Below are 23,048 nucleotides of genomic sequence, written 5' to 3' on the forward strand. Positions count from 1 at the left end.
CCGCTGTATTGTCCATGCCCCCATTTAAGTCTCCTAGGGATCACAAATACCACCCACACTTCTATAGAAGATGAGACAGGAAGTAGATGATTACGGGAAGCAGCTACCAAGCCCCTGGGGACTAACAGGGGACCCCAGCCATGGAGAACCTCCTGCAATATAAAGCTTTGATATCTTATCCTTGTAACTGGAGAACGAGCACACAAAAATGTTATAAGAGTGGACAGAAAACATGAACATGAGCGGAGAAAAGCAGCAATGATGGCTGAAGGTCCAGCCATCATCACTGAAGAGGATGCACAAGAGTTAAACTTCAGGTCATATATATGACCCATCAGAGCGCCATAGAACATGACAACTCAAGACCTGAGAATAGACCATAACATACACAGAATCTACCAACAAAAAGACAACAACGCCAGTTAGTTACCACAATCTAATAATCAGAGGACACACAAAGGGCAAGACTCAACCAGGAGAATTATGGGTAAGGGGTAAAATGGACAAGGGAAACACTAGACAAGGGGACACCGTGTACTGACCTTGCAGCAAGGGTGTGCTGGTGGACTGGAATTTTTCTACAAATGGTAGGAGATACGAGGTGGGGGAGGAGGGAAATAAAAGGGGTGGCGTTTACACAACAGAATTATTAAAAAAAATTATAAACAAAGCAAAAAAACTGTGATAAAAGCGCATTCAATCTTCACATCGCAAACACCCTGCTGGCATCATGACAGGTTATTGACTTCATGATACAGTAACAAACAGCTACAGATGGGAGCTTCTCCTTATCAAGAACTCAGGAGCAATGATTATGTGCGGTGTCTGGGGAATTTGTGTGTGTGGATGGCATGACACTATAATGGACTGCAGGCACACGGCACACACCCCCTGAGCTCCGGGGTGGCCCGCCAAGAGCTCCCCCAGCCTGAAATGCTAACCACAATGATTTCTGACCATCCTTAAGCTTCATGAAGAACACCAGGGCAGGAAGCAGCAATACTCCCAGGATGAAAGCACCACCAGAACACAGGGGTCACTAACTCATGTCTGCACAAAAACATCCACAAAAGATGGTGACAAAGACATGAGAATTTAAACGTTGGGTTCAGCCAACATGTACAGGAAAGATGTCCTGTCCACACCCAGTGCAGTCACATTACTGGTATGATGAGGAAGAAGAACTGATGGGGGGCAGTTACTAATACAGAAGTGGTGAGGTCCAACTTTATCTATGACACAGGACCTGTAGCCACAACACGGATAATATGTCACTCCACCCCACTTACAAAAAACAAAAACTAAGGCACTAATATTTGATGTAAAATCTAAATGTCCACGAAGAAGACAAGAGGATGGTACAGAGTACACATAATGTACCAGATGTGCATGGATAATGTTACATGGGAACACTGGAATCTACGTCCCATTAAAGTTCACAGGCAGCACTAAGAGACCTGATGCTCGTGTGTTGTCTCACTGTGTGTTCGGCATCCACAAACCTTTTCTATGCATAATGATCAGGAGGCCCCATAGGGCCGGGAGAAGATGGACATATCCACCAGACTGTAAGTCCTCATATAGTTATAGATATAACTAAAGCATCCTGCTATCTGCCACTGGGATCAGTATAATAAACCACAAACAAAAGCCCCAGACACATTATATGAGAAAAGGAGAGCAGCAAGAGCTGAAAATATCCAATGTGAGATAAAGTTCATCATATCTGAGCCTGGGAATAAATGACTCCTTTATACAGGATTTCACATGAAAACCTCTATTATCTATCCGGCTACTTCCCCGAATTACAGCTCACTGAGCCTTGACCAGACCTATGCAGCACAGGCTCCACTTCACTGGGCCTGTCAGTGAAGGGGTATGTGGACAAAGACCTCAATAGGCACTGGTGAAAAAACACTGCCCTGGTGTGTGCTTCTTCCACCTGCATCTCAGTAATGCTGCCGGGTGACTTACAGGGTTTAAAGCTGAAATGTCACAATGTCAAAGCAACTGTGTAAAGACCCTGGACACAGTGAGAAACTCTTGCTGGACCCTACCTAGCTTTGGACTTACCGAACAGAATGACGCTGGCGTTGCTATGTCCCAATCGGTTCATAGCCACACATGTGTAGTTTCCATAGTCTTGTTCTGAAACATTGAAGAATGTTACTCGAGAAAACGTCTCTCTGTTCTCCACCTTCACTCCTTTCTTTGCGTCACTCAGCCTGCAAAAAACAACAACCCTGTCAGATTTCAGTAATACACCAACCGGAAAAAGTAATAGAGACAAAATTAAATCTTAGCCAACATCTTCCAGGCCTGCCCTCCTAATATATTGTGCTTCTATCCAGTCCTTCTACTCCTGTCTGCTTCTGTCCTGCCATCCTACACTTGTCTGCTTCCATCCTGCTCTACTACATCTTAGTGATTCAACCCAGGCCTTCTACTTCTGTGGCTTCTACCATGCCCTCCTACTCCTGTGTGCCTCCACCATGCCCTCCTACTCCTGTGTGCCTCCACCATGCCCTCCTACTGCAGCCTAACCAGCTAATCAGAAAAGCTTCTGCGCTGCCCTTCCCACTACTGTTTTCTTTGTCCTGCTCCTACCTTGTTATTCTACTTCTACACCCTGCCCAACTACTTCTGTGTGCTTCCACCTTGCCCACAAACTTTTGTCTCTTTATATCCCCTACCTGCTACTCCTGTGTGTTTCAGTCCTAACGCTCTTATCCTTTGTGCCTTCAACCTGACCTCCAACCACTGTTTACTTCTATATGTCCTTCCTACTCTGTTCTGTTTTAACTGTATCCACCAATTCCTTTGTGCTTTCAACCTATTTCTGTGTGCTTTCATTTTGCCATATTCCTTTCTGCCTCCATCCTCTCCTTCTACTCCTGTATTCTTTCACCCTGCCATCTACTTCGGTGTGTGTCTATTATGCCCTGCTACTCTGCTTCCACTACTGTCCTGCCTATGCTGCCATCCTGCTATTGTGTCCTTTCACCCTGCCCACCTAATATGGTGTGCTTTCATCCTGGCTTTCTAATCCAGTGTGCCTCCACCATGCACTCCTACTCCTGTGTGCCTCCACCATGCACTCCTACTCCTGTGTGCCTCCACCATGCACTCCTACTCCTGTGTGCCTCCACCATGCACTCCTACTCCTGTGTGCCTCCACCATGCACTCCTACTCCTGTGTGCCTCCACCATGCACTCCTACTCCTGTGTGCCTCCACCATGCACTCCTACTCCTGTGTGCCTCCACCATGCACTCCTACTACTGTGTGCCTCCACCATGCACTCCTACTCCTGTGTGCCTCCACCATGCCCTCCTACATGCTTTTACCTGTCCCTCCTACAAACTTCCAATCTGTACTCCAACTGTCTGCATCAAAGCTGCCCTTCTACTCCTGTGTGCTTCAATCCTGCCTTCCTACTGCTGTGTGCTTGCGCCCTGTCCTTCTACTCCTGTGTGCTTCCACCATATCCTTCTACTGCTGTGTGCTTCTGTGCTGTATTCTTACTCCTGTCTGCTTTATCTGTCTCTCCTACACTTTTCAACTTCCACATTGCTCGCCTTCTCCTTTGTGCGTTCAACCAGCCCTCTTGTTCCTGTGTGCTTCGCTCCTGCCCTCTTATTTCTGTGTGCTTCGCTCCTGTCCTCCTATTCCCGTGTGCTTCACTACTGCCCTCTTATTCCCGTGTTTCGCTCCTGCCCTCTTATTCCCATGTGCTTTGCTCCTGTGCTCCTATTCCCGTGTGCTTCGCTCCTGTCCTCCTATTCCCGTGTACTTCGCTTGTCTCCTCTATTCTCATGTGCCTCATTCCTGTCCTCCTTACCTCATGTGCTTTGCTCCTGTTCTTCTTATCCCCATGTGCTTCGTTCATCTCTATTCTCATGTGCTTCACCCCTGCTCTCCTATTTACGCGTGCTTCGCTCCTGTCCTTCTTACTCCATATGCTTGGCTTCCGTCCTCCTATTCCTGTGTGCTTTGCTTCTGTCCTCCTATTCCTGTGTGCTTCCTCCCTGACTCCTGCTCCTCTGTACTTCCCCCTACTCCTGTGTTCTTCCACCCTGCCCCAGTGTACTTCCTCCCTGCTCCTGTGTACTTTCGCCCTGCTCCCTACTCCTATGTACTTTCTCCCAGCTCCCTACACCTGTGTACTTTCTCCCTGCCCCTCTGTACTTCCTCCCTACTCCTGTGTACTTCTGCCCTGCCTCCCTGCTCCAGTGTACTTTCGCCCTGCTCCTGTGTACTTCCTCCCTACTTCTGTGTGCTTTCTCCCTACTCCTGTTTACTTCTGCCCTGCCTCCCTACTCCTGTTTACTTTCTCCATACTCCTGTGTACTTCTGCACTTCCTCCATGCTCCTGTGCACTTCCCTCCCGTCTCCTGTGCACTTTCCTCCCAGCTCCTATGCACTTCCCCCCAGCTCCTGTGCACTTACCCCCAGCTCCCTACTCCTGTGTACTTTCTTCCTGCTTCTGTGTACTTCCTCCAAGCTCCCTGCTCCTGTGTACTTCCTCCCTACTCCTGTGTACTTTCTCCCAGCTCCTTACTCCTGTGCACTTCCTCCCTGCTCCTGTGCACTTTCTTCCCTGTTCCTGTGCACTTCCTCCCTGTTCCTGTGCACTCCCCCCCACCCAGCTCCTGTGCACTCCCCCCCCCCACCCAGCTCCTGTGCACTCCCCCCCCCACCCAGCTCCTGTGCACTTCCCTCTCTGTTCCTGTGCACTTCCCCCCAGCTCCTGTGCACTTCCCTCCCATCTCCTGTGCACTTCCCTCCCTGTTCCTGTGCACTTCCCTCTCTGTTCCTGTGCACTTCCTCCCAGCTCCCTACTCCTGTGTATTTTCTTCCTGCTTCTGTGTACTTCCTCCAAGCTCCCTTCTCCTGTGTACTTCCTCCCTACTCCTGTGTATTTTCTTCCTGCTTCTGTGTACTTTCTCCAAGCTCCCTTCTCCTGTGTACTTCCTCCCTACTCCTGTGTACTTTCTCCCAGCTCCTTACTCCTGTGTACTTCTGCACTTCCTCCCTGTTCCTGTGCACTCCCCCCCACCCAGCTCCTGTGCACTCCCCCCCACCCAGCTCCTGTGCACTCCCCCCCCCCCCACCCAGCTCCTGTGCACTCCCCCCCCCCACCCAGCTCCTGTGCACTTCCCTCTCTGTTCCTGTGCACTTCCCCCCAGCTCCTGTGCACTTCCCTCCCATCTCCTGTGCACTTCCCTCCCTGTTCCTGTGCACTTCCCTCTCTGTTCCTGTGCACTTCCTCCCAGCTCCCTACTCCTGTGTATTTTCTTCCTGCTTCTGTGCACTTCCTCCCAGCTCCCTACTCCTGTGTATTTTCTTCCTGCTTCTGTGTACTTTCTCCCTGCTTCCTACTCCTGTGTTTTTTTCCCTGCTCCCAACTCCTGTGTACTTCAATCCTGTCCTCCTACTCCTGTGTGCTTCCACTTTGTCTTAATAGTGGTATGTGCTTCCGTCCTGTACTCTTATTCCTGTTTGCTTTCAATTTACCATCCTACTCTAATCTGCTGTCAATTTTCCATCCAACTCCTATTTGCTTCCACCATTCCTTCTTTTACTCCTGCCTGCTTTACTTGCCCACTCTTTTTTCTTCCATCTTCCCCTCATACTTCTTTGTGCCTCTAACTTGTCTTCCTACTGCCATATGCCTTCACCCTGCTAACCTATTCCGTGTGACAGGGATATTAATTCTTACCTCTTGTCTTCTTTGTACCAAAAGAATTCAGCAGCAGGGACAGCAAGCGCATCACATTGCAGAATCCCTTGATGTCCTAATGGAACCCCAATGTTCCGTGCATCCAAAATATAAGGGGGATCTGCAGAAAAAATGCAGTCAAATGAGCCTGAGTAATGGGGGATCAATAGTTCAGGGATCGCAGTCCAATCACATCACATATACATCAAGGTACTGAAGCAGCAAAACGCACAACCCTCCCAGTGTACAGCCCTCGCAAATGGTCAAAGTAATAGACAATCAATATGATAATGAGTGCCGAACATGAGGAACCGCTGTCACATTTCAGGAACGCTGCATAAGCCTCTGAACCAGGAACGTGAAAAACAAGCAATGAACGACAAATTATGAGCCTGAAAAACTTTAATATGGCGGTAATGTGAGCAAGTGGAGCTGCAAATAATTATCATGCAGAACAAAGTGCGGCCACTAGACAGCAAATACAACACAACATCTAAACAGGATACACACGTAGCAGATGTATCCCACACCAGCAGGAGAAACATATATACCGGTAGGTTATCTATCTTCCTGTATATAGTGATATGGACCATGCTGGTATAACCAGGCCAACCTCTGTATATAATTATATATACAGCTGGTATAAATTATACATAAATAGGAAGGTTAAAAGCAGACATGTCAAGTTCAGATTCACAGTTCTTATGGTAAAGAAGGCTTTTGATGCCTCCAGAGACTGAACCATTTTTCTCCAGTCAGAGAGACTGCCCTTTTGTCTTTTGCAGGGGTTTACATGGAACAACTTATAATATTTTTTGTACGGTCCATATATATTCTTAACACATTCCTGAATTTCGATTTTTGGCTTTGACTTCCTCCTCACCTACTAAGACTCATAATGTTTTTCTTTTTCCCACTAACAGTTATATGAGGGTTTGGAGGACAAGTTGAACTTTTTACTGGTACACACATTTTACTATATAATGTATTTAAAAAAATTGTAGGGCAAATTAAAATAAAAAATTACAATTGTGCAATTCTGTGGGCCAATAATTCTTTTCACCATACAGTTAAAATGACATACTCATACAATTCAAATAAATGTAATTTCGTTATACTAAGAAGAAACACAAAAACTTAAAATATTAAAATAATATCTGTGCATCACCATGTTCTGACTCCTATACCTTTTCCATTTTTCTACCTATGAAGCTGTGTTAGGGATCGTTTTTTGCACCATGATCTACAAATGCAATTTTTTTAATCACTTTCTTTTTTTCTGGGATACGAAGTAACCAAAAATCTGTAATTATGGCATTTTTTTTTTTTTGCACATATGCCATTGATCATGTGTAATCCAGAATGTGTTAATTTAATAGTTTGACCACTTGAAATTCATTGTATTGCCTCAGGATGCTGTGACAACTGATTGGCACCCTGCATTAACATCAGGGTGGTGCTGATCGGGCCACTGAACAACCAAAGCGAATCTAAAAATTGTTTAGATGCCACAATCACTATTTCTCATGGCATCTAAACAGTTAAATGGGTAGGCAGAGGAAGAAAATGTTTCCCTAACCTGTGGATAAAGGATAAGTTAAATTTCCTGGATAACCCCTCCCGAATGGGGCCATGTCTTAACTCAGAGCCCTCCGGCCTCACCCTTCCGAGATGGACTGGTCTTGGGAGTGATGACCAGCTCTGCCAATCAATGGCTGCGGGCTTTCACTCCTCCGAACAGGCACTTATCTCACATCTGGTGGATAAGGGATACAATTTATTCACTGGATAACCTCTTTAAATAACCAACGTCAGAGTGATTCCCGATGTTGTTCATTACTGGCTGTTGTTCGTTGCAGTTGCTGTAAATGTACAGCATGGGTCGAGGAAGGGGTTAAATTGACTTGTCCTCCCTTAAACATCTTTTTTCAGGACTAAACAAATTTAATTCTTTCAATCCATCTTCGTAACTAAGATGGCTTCATGCTCCTTATTAGTTTAGTTGTGCGTCTTTCATGCTCCAGGGCATCCTTTCTTTGAACTGGGGCCCAGAACTGAAGAGTATATTTTAGATAAGGCTGCACCAATGCTTTATAAAGCAAGTAATATTATGTCCATGCTTCTTTTCTACATGACAATATCCAGTTGGCCTTAAAAGCAGCTGCTGGACATTGCATGCTGTTCTGTAGTCTATGATCTACATGTACACCCAGATCCTTCTCTACCAGTGACTCTCCCAGTTTTACCCACCTTCTAAGACATATGATGCTACAGATTATGAGTATTCAGATGCATAACTTTACATTTATCCACATTGTACATCATATGCCAAGTGGATGTGACCAAGTCAGCATGTAACTAATAAGGGTTGTGGGGGCCAAAAGAAAATAAAAAACTCACACCTGTCCCTCTCCCCGTCCCTGCCATTCTCGCACCATTTGTTTCCTCCTCGTCTTCTATTAGTTATATAGTTTTAAATTTTCCACCTACAGACCCATATGGGGATTTTTTCCAACAATTTTACTTTGTAATGACATCACTCATTTACCACAAAATCTATGGTGAAACCAGAACAAATATATTTGTGGCACAAAATAATAATAATCATAACAAAAAAAAATACATTTTGGGGGCTTCTGTTTGTACGCAGTGCTATTTTAGAAAAAAATTACACATTATCTTTGTAGGTCCATTTGATTACAATAATACCCCATTTATAAAGTGTTTTTATTATTTTACTACTTTCAAAAAGTTATAACTTAAATTAGTATGCGTAAAATTGTTCTTTAAAAAAAAAAATGTCCTCTTCTGACCCCTAAAACAATAAAATGTTTCCCTATACGGGGCTGTATACAGGCTTATTTTTGTACTGTGATCTGTACTTTTTATCAATACCATTTTTGTTTTGATGGGACCTTTTGATCACTTTTTACTATGGACTTCGATTTTTTTAAAATATATATTAATGTCATTGACTGTGCTGTTTCAATAACATTATATTTTAATAGTTCAGACATTTACGTACACAGCGATACCACATATGTTTATGTTATTATTTTTTTTTAACATTATTTTATTAAAAAAATTAGACCAGGGCCCATTCACAGTAATAAAAATATTGGGCAGACTAGATGGGCCAAATGGTTCTTATCTGCTGACACATTCTGTTTCAATGAAAATGCAGAAGGAAGTATATCGGTGCTCCATTACTTCAGGCTGCAGAGGCTGACTGCAGTGAAGGAGCGCTGGTCGGAAGGACAGGAGGTGGCTAAGAGATCTCCATCTGTGCTGTCAACTGATTGGGATCCTGCAATTCTGCCACATTATTCCTGACCAGCTTCCTAAGCTTACAGACAATGTTGTTTCCCCGTTTGAGATACCACAATCAACTTCGATGGTGGAGTCTAAAGGGGTAATGCCTGACATCGGCCTGACTGGCCTGACATTAGTCCTGGCGGTTGATAGCAGGGAACCACGGGGTATGAAGCATTCTCATCTCTTGAGCATGCGGAGGGTGTACATTTATACCCTGCGTTCTTAAAAGGGTTATATGGATAGTAAAAAGTCTTCTGCTTTTCTCCCCTCTTTTATAGTATAGGGCTTTGCTCACTTGGAGGTTACACCATTTCGGTGTAGCCATACTCTTGTGAGCCGCGCAGGGCTTGTAATAAGTGAAGGAAGGCTGTATTGGGGACTACAGCTTGTAGTGGGTGGGAAATGGGCAGGGTGGGCTGTTTCTTAGCCGTCTGAAGGGAAAAGCAAGGATTGCAGTGAACTGTAGTATACAGCAACTGAACAGGAAATGAGCTGTGATTGCTGATCAGGGAATAAGGATATGGGGTTTTTGCACTGAACTACACATGGGCACACTGGTAAGTGGAATACGCAGCCTGTGTAGCGACATTTTTTTTCATAACTTGTCAGGAAATCCCTTTAAGGTATTAAGGCAGATCTGTTAGCAGTTTTTTAGGGTATAAAATAATATAATACTGTAGGGCTTTTAAACCTTAATCTGTATATAACCTTTATTTGTTTAGGCTTTGGAGCCCTTAACAGCTGGAGCCCAGCACAGTTTGGTGCCTTCTGTGCGCTGGTCACCTTCTCTACCCCCTCACTGGGCTCTAGCTGTCAAGGGGAACGCCCAATGGGCTCCAAAGCCTAATTTGCATATATTTTCAAACTCTGATATCTCAGCGTTGGAGCGATCAATTACCTATGAGAGGTATGTTTATATTCAGGGTAAGTCCTATTACTAAATACTCTGCTCCCTCGATTTTGTATTTTTAAATGACTTTTGTCATTTATTGCCCTTTGAACATCAGTTGTATGTTGTTTGGGTTTAATCATACATGCTTGTTACTTATAGGAATACCATTTGTAGTATAGCTACTGAGTGTGGATTTGGACATCTCCTATTTATCATCTGTATCAGTATTGTGCTACAACTGTTCCCAGTCTATGTCCTAAAGTGTGGCCTTTAACATCAGAAAACTGTTCTCTTTAAAACTGCCCTTCAGACATATAGAAAAATAGTAGAAAAGCTAGCAAGTGGAAGTAAAAAATAATAAGTCTTTATTCAGAAATCTTCTTAAAAACCTTGAGCGGTGGCAAACAACGGACATATCAAAATGTAAAAATTGCACAAAAAGATGGGGGTCCCAAGCAAAGCTGACGTGTTTCCGATCTATTGATCCTTACTCATAGCCTATACAACCTCAAATGAGGCACCCTTATATAGCTCAGGGTGTATTCCCCATTCCCACAGGAAGGGGAGGGACAGGTTCACATCACATGTGCACATGATTAAAACCAAAAATCATGGAACCATTACAGATAAAGTATATTTGTTTTAGGAGTGGCATATATTAATAATGTAATATCAAATCTGTTTTACTATTTAGACCATAGGGTTGTATGCAGTTCAAAAGATAAATCCACATGATTTCCCTATTATGGAGGGATCGAATGTGATCTCCACCCCTTTTACCTAACTTCACCTTCTCAATGCCTGAGAATCTGAGGGAAGTGGTGTCTGAATTGTGACATATTAGAAAATGCTTGGATACATTGGAGATGTTTGGGCTTAAAGGGCAAGTAGCATGTCTAATATGCTCTTGCATGCACTTTTTTAAGGACCTTTTTGTGGATCCCACATATGTTAAATGGCACTTGGTACACACTACTTTGTATATTATAAAGGTGCTATCGCAGTTGATAAAATCATGTATAATATGGCATCTTCCGTCCACTATGCCTTCTACTTTGCTTTGGCTAACCTTTTTGTTTTTTGGTGGGAAGAACAGTTCATTTTTTCGGACACAAATCCATTTTCCACATGCCTCTCATGGTATGGGAGGTATGTGGATGATATTGTCATTATTTGGACATCTGATTATCCAACTATTGATGCATTTATGAAATACTTTAATGCCAATAACTTCAACCTTAAGTTTACCCACACATGGTCGAAAACTGAGATGCCCTTTCTAGATGTAATACTACGAGACAATCCAGATACAAATAAAATACAAGTTGATCCCTATAGAAAAAAAGATATCGGGTAATACCATCTTAAGAGCGAATTCTTGCCACTCAAAAAAAACGATAGAAGCCATACCAGTAGGTGAACTGATACGGATCAAGCGGAACAGTTCTTCCGCGGAAGTGTACCTCAGGGAAGCCGATCAGGTATGCACACGTTTGGCGGCCCGAGGTTACCCAGGATGGTTACTCAGAAAAGCCCGCTCAAGAATGGATCCCATGTATCGTAGGTCCCTACTAGTAAGTAAGCAAGTGACTGAGACACAAAATTGTCCTACTTTTGTTACGACACATAGCTTAGAGTTTAATGATATTAAACGTATAATAACTAAGCACTTACCTTTGCTATCTACTGATAACACAGTGGGTAGATTATCAAGGGGGGGTGAGATTTACAGCAAGACAGGCACCCACCCTATCGAGTCTCCCTGTTCCCAGTATGGTGGACACAACATGCACCGCCACACAGTGGCTTAATACAAAAGGTTTCCACAAATGTGGCAAATCGCGGTGTGTGGTATGTCCTTTTGCCGATAAATGCCAGAAGGTAGAAGGCACAGTGGACGTAAGATGCCATATTATACATGATTTTATCAACTGCGATAGCACCTTTGTATATTATAAAGTAGTGTGTACCAAGTGCCATTTAACATATGTGGGATCCACAAAAAGGTCCTTAAAAAAGCGCATGCAAGAGCATATTAGACATGCTACTGGCCCTTTAAGCCCAAACATCTCCAATGTATCCAAGCATTTTCTAATATGTCACAATTCAGACACCACTTCCCTCAGATTCTCAGGCATTGAGAAGGTGAAGTTAGGTAAAAGGGGTGGATATCCCATTCGATCCCTCCATAATAGGGAAATCATGTGGATTTATCTTTTGAACTGCATACAACCCTATGGTCTAAATAGTAAAACAGATTTGATATTACATTATTAATATATGCCACTCCTAAAACAAATATACTTTATCTGTAATGGTTCCATGATTTCTGGTTTTAATCATGTGCACATGTGATGTGAACCTGTCCCTCCCCTTCCTGTGGGAATGGGGAATACACCCTGATCTATATAAGGGTGCCTCATTTGAGGTTGTATAGGCTATGAGTAAGGATCAATAGATCGGAAACGCGTCAGCTTTGCTTGGGACCCCCATCTTTTTGTGCAATTTTTACATTTTGATATGTCCGTTGTTTGTCTGCCACCGCTCAAGGTTTTTAAGAAGATTTCTGAATAAAGACTTATTATTTTTTACTTCACTTGCTGGCTTTTCTACAATTTTTCTATATATCTGGAGGCAGCCGTGCAAGTCCCAGGCGAGCTGAGATTTTTTTTATATTTTTTGCCCTTCAGACATCTTTGTTTTTAATACTTTAGGCCAAAGATCACTATATTGTGTTCACTATTACTGGGGGTTTCAAGAACATTTGCATTCCCAACTAGGCCTTTCTTACAGGGCCCGATTATCAGGCAAATGAGTGTTCATAGGATGGCTCATTCCCCAAAACTGGCCTGTGTAATAGGGCCAGCAATCAGACTATGAATGAGCAAACACTTTTTCGGAGGCTGATTGAAAGCTTTGTGCGGCCATTTAACTTATATATAAACAGGGGATGTGTGGCCAAAAGTGCTGCATCATAGTGACCATCACTGGATTGCCTGTGTGACCCAGCTAGACGATTGCTTGAGCCTTGTGATGGTTTAGCAAACTTACTGACACTAGGCATTCCCTGACTGTGCAAATGGGCCCTCAGAAATGGTCAGGTTCAACAGCGTATCACTTCATGTAGGGCCCTCAACACACAGGCCAATTTAGTTATCCTGCAAAAAAGTTAAGACATTTTGTCCCTTTTGCAGTTGAAGTCCCATTATTACCACTGTATCTGCCTGGGCATCTTCTTGTATGTAGTTATAAGGACCATGCTGGTATAACCTGGGTATATACTGTATATAATTATATATGTACAGCTGGTATAAGTTATATATCTCCTGTATATAGTGATATGGACCATGCTGGTATAACCTGGTATATACTGTATATAATATATATGTACAGCTGGTATAAGTTATATATCTCCTGTATATAGTGATATGGACCATGCTGGTATAACCTGGGTATCTTCTTTATATAATTATATATGTACAGCTGGTATAAGTTATATATCTCCTGTATATAGTGATATGGACCATGCTGGTATAATCCATGTATCTCTTGTATAAAATTATATATGTACAGCTGGTATAAGTTATATATCTCCTGTTTATAGTGATATGGACCATGCTGGTATAATCCATGTATCTCTTGTATAAAATTATATATGTACAGCTGGTATAAGTTATATATCTCCTGTATATTGTGATATGGACCATGCTGGCATAACCTGGATATCTCCTGAATATAACTATATATGTACAGCTGGTATAAGTTATATATCTCCTGTATATAGTGATAGGGACCATGCTGGTATAACCTGGTATATACTGTATATAATTATATATGTACAGCTGGTTTAAGTTATATATCTCCTGTATATAGTGATATGGACCATGCTGGTATAACCTGATATATACTGTATATAATTATATGTACAGCTGGTATAAGTTATATATACTGTATATAGTGATATGGACCATGCTGGTATAACCTGGGTATATATTGTATATAATATATATGTACAGCTGGTATAAGTTATATATCTCCTGTATATAGTGATATGGACTGTGCTGGTATAACCTGGGTATATACTGTATATAATTATATATGTACAGCTGGTATAAGTTATATATCATCCTGTATATAGTGATATGGACCTTGCTAGTATAACCTGGTATATACTGTATATAATTATATATATACAGCTGGTATAAGTTATATATCTCCTGTATATAGTGATATGGACCATGCTGGTATAACCTGATATATACTGTATATAATTATATGTACAGTTGGTATAAGTTATATATACTGTATATAGTGATATGGACCATGTTGGTATAACCTGGGTATATACTGTATATAATTATATATGTACAGCTGGTATAAGTTATATATCTCCTGTATATAGTGATATGGACCATGCTGGTATAACCTGGGTATCTCCTGAATATAACTATATATGTACAGATGGTATAAGTTATATATCTCCTGTATATAGTGATATGGACCATGCTGGTAAAACCTGGGTATATACTGTATATAATGATATATGTACAGCTGGTATAAGTTATATATCTCCTGTATATAGTGATATGGACCATGCTGGTATAACCTGGGTATATACTGTATATAATTATATATATAAAGCTGGTATAAGTTATATATCTCCTGTATATAGTGATATGGACCATGCTTGTATATACTGTATATAATATATATGTACAGCTGGTATAAGTTATATATCTCCTATAAATAGTGATATGGACCATGCTGGTATAACCTGGGTATATACAGTATATAATTCTATATGTACAGCTGGTATAAGTTATATATCTCCTGTATATAGTGATATGGACCATGTTGGTATAACCTGATATATACTGTATATAATTATATATGTACAGCTGGTATAAGTTATATATCTCCTGTATATAGTGATATGGACCATGCTGGTATAACCTGGGTATATACTATACAAATATTATGGCATACTGTACACCCTATTGGGGGGGGGGGGTACCTCACCTGTGCTCCCTGACGAAGCATTAGGGCAAAAACATACGTTTTGGGGCACAGGTGAGGTATTCCCCCCCCCATAGGGTGCACAGTATGCCATAGTATTTGTACTAAGTATCTGAGGGTTGTGTTCACATTATACTTTATTGCAATAGATTGTTCTTTGCAGGATCACTTTTCAGTATGATTTCTTATCTACCCAGTTACATGACTATGTGCTCCTTGAAATTTCATTATGTTAAGACGAATACCTCTCCTCTTTTCTTCTCCTTTTTTCTGCATTACCTCATATTTTAAAGGTTTTAAATGTATGTCTTATTATGTGATTAATAAAGCTACCTTTGTTATGATTTTCTAAATTTTGTTCGGTGGCATTTCTTTTTGGTGGTGGTGTATTTCTTTTGCCACAGTACACATTGCCTAGCGTGGTTTTTATTTGGCGACTATCTTCTGTATATAGTGATATGGACCATGCTGGTATAACCCGTATATAACCCATATATCTCCTGTATATAGTTTATATATATATATATATATATATATATATATATATATATATATATATATATATATATATATATAAAGCTGGCATAGGTTATACATCATCTTATACACAATGATATGGACCATGTTGGCATACATTATACATCTAATTGTATATACTGATATGGACCATACTGGTATAACCTGGGTATTTTCTGTATAAAATAAAACTTTGTTTGCTGACCAGTGTATAATAAGGTAGAATCCTTAATCTACAGTAAATCTTTTATACTGATCTGTCTACTGGTTGGTATCTCCAACTATAACATAGGCTTAATAATGACAGATGACTGAAACGTCCGGCGCAGATTGGTCAGAAGATTTACTTACAGTTGACTGTAACTTTAACCCTTCGGACGTCCGGGGAGGACACGTCATTGGCGGCGCTGCACTCGTATACCCCAGATTGTTCCCTGGTGATTCCTGTGATCTCCAGATACTCGTCTTCGCTCATGAAGCCATGTGCTGTAAGAGAGGAACATACGTGTTACACGTCAGTGTTCTGCTAAGGGTTGCAGAGATAAGATGTCAGGCATAGGGTGCAAGGCAGCGGGGATGTCACTAGAGACTGCACAAACTGGGAAAAAACAGGGGAGCGCCATCGTGATTGATCATGACACCAGACAGGAAGGGGTTACCCATCCGGAACGGTGCCCCCCCCTCCCCTCTCTCCCTGTCTGTCACCAGCGGACAGGGTAATTCTAGGTTAGGAGCGAAGCGGGAAGCAGGAGATGTTCTGAGCTATAAAAAGAAAGATCGGGGAAATAAAAATCTCTCCAGCATTTCTTCTGCTTCCACCGCTTCATATTTAACTCTCTGTAAGCCAGCATTTTCAACCAGTGTGCCTCCAGCTGTTGCAAAACTACAACTCCCAGCATGCCCAGACAGCCATAGGCTGTCTGGGCATACTGGGAGTTGTAGTTTTGCAACAGCTGGAGACACACTGGTTGGGAAAACTGTTCTTAGCAGACAACAGGCAACAGCAATGGACAGCCACAACATACAGCAGCAATGGACAGCCACAACAGGCAGCAGCAATGGACAGCCGCCACATGCAGGGAAATGGTAGAGCAAGATGGCAGACAACCAGGGAATGTGCACAATCCTACCACCATCTATGATAATCATCACACCCCAACAACACACAGGACCCTAAACAATATTCACACATTCATCCCAACACTGAACTATAACAAACCTCCCATCATTCCTAATATCATTATCATACAGCACAATAAACCAGAAACTAAACTTTATAAACACACCTATCATCCTCAGTATTATCATCATCTTCCAACATTACAATGCATTGAAGACTGAATTATATCCACTCTTCTATCATATTCAATTTGGATTGATCAAAACCTGTGTAGAGGAAGAGTGGTGCAGTTGCCCATAGCAACCAGATTTCTTCTTTTATTTTTAAAAAGGTATATTACCTACAAGCCCAACGCGGCTAATAATTTAATCAATAACCTACAAAATTAGCCCAAAGATATAGTCAAAAATATTATTCTTTATTACATATACAAAAACAGGTAGAAAAAACACCCATAAAATAACCCACCCTTAAAAAAACCCCCAACACAAAGCTAAGCAGGATATCACCAGGATATATACAGTAATCAGTAATGCCAATTAAAGTCTAGCAGTATTAAGTTTAGTCAGCACATGAATTATAATAACTCAAATCAATACAATACCTAATTGTGACATGCTGACGGCTTCCCAGTGATGATCCTGCACCTCGACACGTGTTTCGGATGATTCCTTTCTCAAGAGGCGCTACATGAGGTAGGAACTACCGGCTATTTATATGGTCGCCCTCAAATGGCGCATGTAGCGGAACCGGACGCCGGCCGACTTCCGGGTGGCGTCACTGACGGATGCGCGTCATAACTTGAAGCACATCCGCCCGTACTGACTGCCCTCCGAAAGACGGCATAGCGCCATGAATCCGCGCATGCGCTCCGAGCGTAACCATTCTCAGGTATCCACTAGGGGAGCCGCATCGCATATCACAACAAGGGAAGGTACATAAGATTATAAATTGTGTGCACTGTATTGAAAAAATGATGATCACATATCAAACATCAAAAGCTGGATTACCATACCATTCGAGCTAAATATGATCACCCTTTGCAACATAATTTTAATACCCTCATTACCTATCAGAGGTAATGATAGGTAATGAGGGTATTAAAATTATGTTGCAAAGGGTGATCATATTTAGCTCGAATGGTATGGTAATCCAGCTTTTGATGTTTGATATGTGATCATCATTTTTTCAATACAGTGCACACAATTTATAATCTTATGTACCTTCCCTTGTTGTGATATGCGATGCGGCTCCCCTAGTGGATACCTGAGAATGGTTACGCTCGGAGCGCATGCGCGGATTCATGGCGCTATGCCGTCTTTCGGAGGGCAGTCAGTACGGGCGGATGTGCTTCAAGTTATGACGCGCATCCGTCGGTGACGCCACCCGGAAGTCGGCCGGCGTCCGGTTCCGCTACATGCGCCATTTGAGGGCGACCATATAAATAGCCGGTAGTTCCTACCTCATGTAGCGCCTCTTGAGAAAGGAATCATCCGAAACACGTGTCGAGGTGCAGGATCATCACTGGGAAGCCGTCAGCATGTCACAATTAGGTATTGTATTGATTTGAGTTATTATAATTCATGTGCTGACTAAACTTAATACTGCTAGACTTTAATTGGCATTACTGATTACTGTATATATCCTGGTGATATCCTGCTTAGCTTTGTGTTGGGGGTTTTTTTAAGGGTGGGTTATTTTATGGGTGTTTTTTCTACCTGTTTTTGTATATGTAATAAAGAATAATATTTTTGACTATATCTTTGGGCTAATTTTGTAGGTTATTTATTTTTAAAAAGGGCCTCTGAAAATTGAAAGAAGCAATCTTATTGGCTGCTATGGGCAAATAGACCACTCTTACTCAACACAGGTTTTGCAAAATCTCCCCTATACAGAGTAAAAGAGAAGTGGTACTGTGCAGTGTCCATATATTCAGAAAAGGAACAGATACAGAGGATTACACCCAGAATACAAGACAAGAGAAGTGGTACTGTGCAGTGTCCATATATTCAGAAAAGGAACAGATACAGAGGATTACACCCAGAATACAAGACAAGAGAAGTGATACCGTGCAGTGTACATATAAATATATATATATAGAGAGAGAGAAAGAATAAGAGCAGCTACAGAGGATTACACACCAAGAATACAGGACAAGAGAAGTGGTACTGTGCAGTGTACATATAAATATATATATATAGAGAGAGAAAGAATAAGAGCAGCTACAGAGGATTACACACCAAGAATACAGGACAAGAGAAGTGGTACTGTGCAGTGTACATATAAATATATATATATATAGAGAGAGAAAGAATAAGAGCAGCTACAGAGGATTACACACCAAGAATACAGGACAAGAGAAGTGGTACTGTGCAGTGTCTATATATACAGAAAAGGAACAGATACAGAGGATTACACACCAAGAATACAGGACAAGAGAAGTGGTACTGTGCAGTGTCCATATATACAGAAAAGGAACAGATACTGAGGATTACACACCAAGAATACAGGACAAGAGAAGTGGTACTGTGTAGTGTCCATATATAAAGAAAAAAAGCAACTACTGAGAATTACTCCGAGCATGCAGGACAGGAGAAGTGGTACTGTGCAGTGTCCATACATACAGAATAAAAGCTGATAAGGAGAATTACACTCATTATACCGGACAAGAGAAATGATACTGTGCAGTGTCCACATATACAGACGAAGAGCAGATACTGAGAACTACACACAGCATACAGGAGAGAAGTGGCACTGTGCTGTGTCCATATATACAGAATTATATTATATACTGTGAATTACCCCCAACAAGAGTGGACACTTGAGGAGGGCTGGCATCATTGTGTGTATGCAGCTTTCTTCCTGTGCTCTGATATAAAGATGTATTATATTCTGCTTTTCAGTGTTTTCTGCCTATTGTACCTTTAACTGCTATGAAAGTGTGGTTGCCCAGTACGGAAGATGTTGCCCAGTACCCTTGCTGGCCTGTCAGGCAGCCTCCTTCAGTGTCCCCAGGGCCATTTGCACCAGTTTCCCCCCTGTACATATGTTATGCAGTGTATTGTATTATAAAATGTGTTGTATCTTTAAGAGTTATATATAAGTGATTGTTACCCAGCAGGTACCAGTGACCAGGTGATCCCAAGAGTGACCTATGGACTCACTGCTAGTCTCCCCATATAAGTCCTGGGTGGAGCTATCTTCTCTCTCTCTTCCTGCTGAGGTCCAGTGCAGTCCTGTCTAGTGTGTGTGTGTCCAGAGTGTTGGAGACCTCAAAGTCCAGTCCTGCAGCCACCATCAATTCAAGTAAGCTAAAGTCACAGCTTTATGAGTCAAGTCAGTCCCTGTCATCTGTCAAGTCAGCATGATCTACATTCAATTGTCCAGTCCTACTACAAGTCCCAGCAAGCCCTTAAGGTCTCTGCGTCACTGGTCACCTCCTTGGGCCCTGGCTGAACTGTATAGACTTTACCATCTGTCTACCCTCAGTAAAGCTACCGTTGTCCGTAACATGGCGTTGGAGTCTTTATAGCCCCCGTGCCTAGCCCAGGATCCTGCGGTATACCTTCGGGTGGTTATAGGCTAAACCACGCCCTGGCGTCATGAATAAAAGGGGTTAATGCCATCTGCCCCTAGGGTAACAACATTTGCCCTCATCACACCCCACTATCACAACTTTTGGCATCACAAACAGGATACGGGTGTGCGCCTTATGCGACAAGTCCTCTCCTAGTCTGAACTGTGTCCAAAACGGTCAGCCCACCTTTCAAGGAAAGACACCGCCCGGTCGCACCAGGCATGTATCAGACTGTCAAGAATATGCTGGCTGACATAAAAGAGGCAGACGTGATCCAAGAGAGTCAGAGCTCCTGGGCGGCACCACTTGTCCTAGTCAAGAAAAAGGAGGGAACCCTCCGCTTCTGTGTTGACTACAGGAAATTGTGTTGAATGCAGGAAAATGTCACACAAAAGGACGCTTATCCATTGCCAAGGATCGAGGAGTCACCGCCCTTGGGTTGGCTGCTTATTTTTCCACCCTAGACTTAACCAGTGGATATTGGCAAGTGCCCATGGACGTAGAGGAACGGGAGAAGACCGCCTTTGTGATACCTATCGGACTGTTCAAGTTTAAAAGTATGATGTTTGGGCTGTGCAACGCGCCTACTACGTTCCAGCGTTTGATGGAAAGATGCCTGGGCCATCTGAATTTTCAAAGTGTCCTACTGTACCTGGATGATGTCATTGTGTATTCCAAGTCCTACCAGGAACACCTCAGTCATCTGTCAGACGTCTTCCAAGTCCTGATCAAGCATGGGCTGAAGATCAAGCCGCCAAAGTGTCATCTGCTTAAACATTAAGTTCACTACTTGGGTCATATTGTCAGCGCCGAGGGAGTCCAGCCCAATACTGAAAAGATGGAAGTTGTCAAGAACTGGCCTACCCCGCGCATGGTGAAAGATGTCAGGAGCTTCCGGGGACTTGCCGGCTACTATCGTCGCTTCATTCCCCACTTCACCCAGATTGCAGAACCCCTCACAGCACTCTTATGGGGTACGGCGAAGGAGAATTACAATTGAAGACTACCTATTGAATGGGCCGAAGATTAAGAGACAGCATTCCGAGCTCTTAAACATCTGTTGACAGAACCCCCCCATCTTGGCGTATCCAGACTACAGTCAGCCGTTCCGGCCATATACTGATGCCAGTTTTGAGGGTCTGGGAGCTCTTTTGTCCCAAGTCCAAGAGAGGCAAGAGAGAGTGATTGCCTATGCCAGTCGTAACCTGCAAGGGGCAGAGAAGAAAGATGCAAATTACAGCTCCTTCAAGTTGGAACTTCTCGCCCTGGTATGGGCTGTGACCGAAAAGTTCAAAGACTATTTGGCTGCCACGCCCTTAATTGTCTGCATGGATAATAACCCATTGGCCCATCCAAACACTGCCAAGTTGGGTGCCATCGAACAGCGTTTGGCTTCAAGATTAGCCAAGTTCACCATCAAGTACAGAAGCGGTAAATCGGATGTCAATGCCGACGTACTGTTTAGGATGACCCCTGACGAAGAACCCCCTGTCAAAGACGTGTGGGAAGACGTGGAGATGCCTCTATTTTACCAATGGTTCGTGAACCAGAATGTTATGACCACCCTCATAGACAATGAACCCAGGTCCAAAAAGGTTAAAAAAGACCTATACACCTGAAAGACTCTTCAAGACGAAAGTCGAGTCATAGAGGATCTGTTGGACTACCTTCTGGCGTAAAAGGTACCAACCTGTCTATGCCGGGCTCAGTGTGACTACGTGCTGAAACGTATGTGGTGACAGAGGAAGCGACTGTTTACACACAAGGGACTGTTGCACCCAAATTCTTTGGATCCGTCTCTGGTGATCGACTTCATCAGATTCTGGTTCCCCGTAGAGACGTGGCGATGGTCCTCAACGCATACCATGATCAGTAGGGACACTTTGGAGTCCACAAGACCAAAGCTACTGTCAGGCGAAGATTCTATTGGATCAGAATGCGGAGTGACACTGAGAAACGGTGCAGTGAATGTGCAGTCTGTAACATCACCAAGAATGTGCACAAGGACGCAAGAGCATCCCTAAATTCCATCCAGAGTGAAAGGCCTAACCAGTAGATCACGCTAGACCATGTCAAATTGTTTCCTACCCGGTCCGGGTACACTTATTCTCTCACCATGGTGGACACTACTTCAAATGGGTAGTCGTTATACCCGTTGAAGACCTCACAGCCAAGACAGTGGCCCAGATGTTCTACTCCAATTAGGTGCAAACCCTTGGGTGTCCGGAGTCTGTCCTAACAGACCGTGGAACGGCCTTTGAGGCCCCACTCTTCCGAGAGCTGTGTCAATTCCATGCTTGCAAGAAACTCCAGACTACTGCTTACCACCCCCAGGGGAACAGGCTATGTGAGCGCATCAATAAAGTCTTTATCCACATGTTGCGAGCAGCCTCTGTCTCCAGACATTTAGAGTAGCCCCCAGTTGCTGCCAGAACTATTGGAGATCTATAATAACACAGTCTATTGTTCTACGGGGTACACTCCATTCTACTTGATGATGGGGCGACATGGGCAGCTGCCTAAGGACCGAGCATTTGGGCTCCAAGCCCCATTCAATAACTCTCCGCAAGCCTCCCTGAATCCAAGATGCCAAGATGCCAAAGAAATTGTCGGCAAGAAGATGGGCGAGAATCAGCAAAGACAACAACAGGACTATAACCGTCATGCCTCTGCCAAAGCACTTCAATTGGGCAACAAAGTGTAGCTGCAGAAGCTTCCAAGAACCCTTAAGTTAGACTCTATCCGGAAGACATAATCTTACATAGTGATGGCCATACCCTATCCAGATTCTGATGTGTACGATGAACAAAACCATGGCTATGAGTTGTTCACCAAAACCAGATCAAGTTGTGTCTAAAAGAAGATCTGCCAGTGCTCTCAGCACCATCTCC

At 42.9% G+C, this 23,048-nt stretch overlaps 1 protein-coding gene across 6 annotated transcripts in view; it reads right to left on the reverse strand.

The window, feature by feature from the left end:
• The window catches only part of LOC130294479 (protein CEPU-1-like), a 721,573-nt gene that overhangs the window by 55,867 nt on the left and 642,658 nt on the right, over positions 1-23,048 (reverse strand). For 3 of the 6 annotated variants that reach the window (XM_056544344.1, XM_056544343.1, XM_056544348.1), the window contains 4 exons: positions 15,812-15,946; positions 5,722-5,842; positions 2,074-2,225; positions 543-578 (listed from right to left, as the gene is read on the reverse strand). In XM_056544344.1, coding sequence (XP_056400319.1) covers positions 543-578; positions 2,074-2,225; positions 5,722-5,842; positions 15,812-15,946 — 444 coding nt within the window. The remainder of the gene's footprint in view (positions 1-542; positions 579-2,073; positions 2,226-5,721; positions 5,843-15,811; positions 15,947-23,048) is intronic. The other 3 variants (XM_056544347.1, XM_056544345.1, XM_056544346.1) reach the window with 1 other exon arrangement.

The sequence above is a fragment of the Hyla sarda genome, chromosome 10 (assembly GCF_029499605.1).
Source record: "Hyla sarda isolate aHylSar1 chromosome 10, aHylSar1.hap1, whole genome shotgun sequence".
NCBI lineage: Eukaryota > Metazoa > Chordata > Amphibia > Anura > Hylidae > Hyla > Hyla sarda.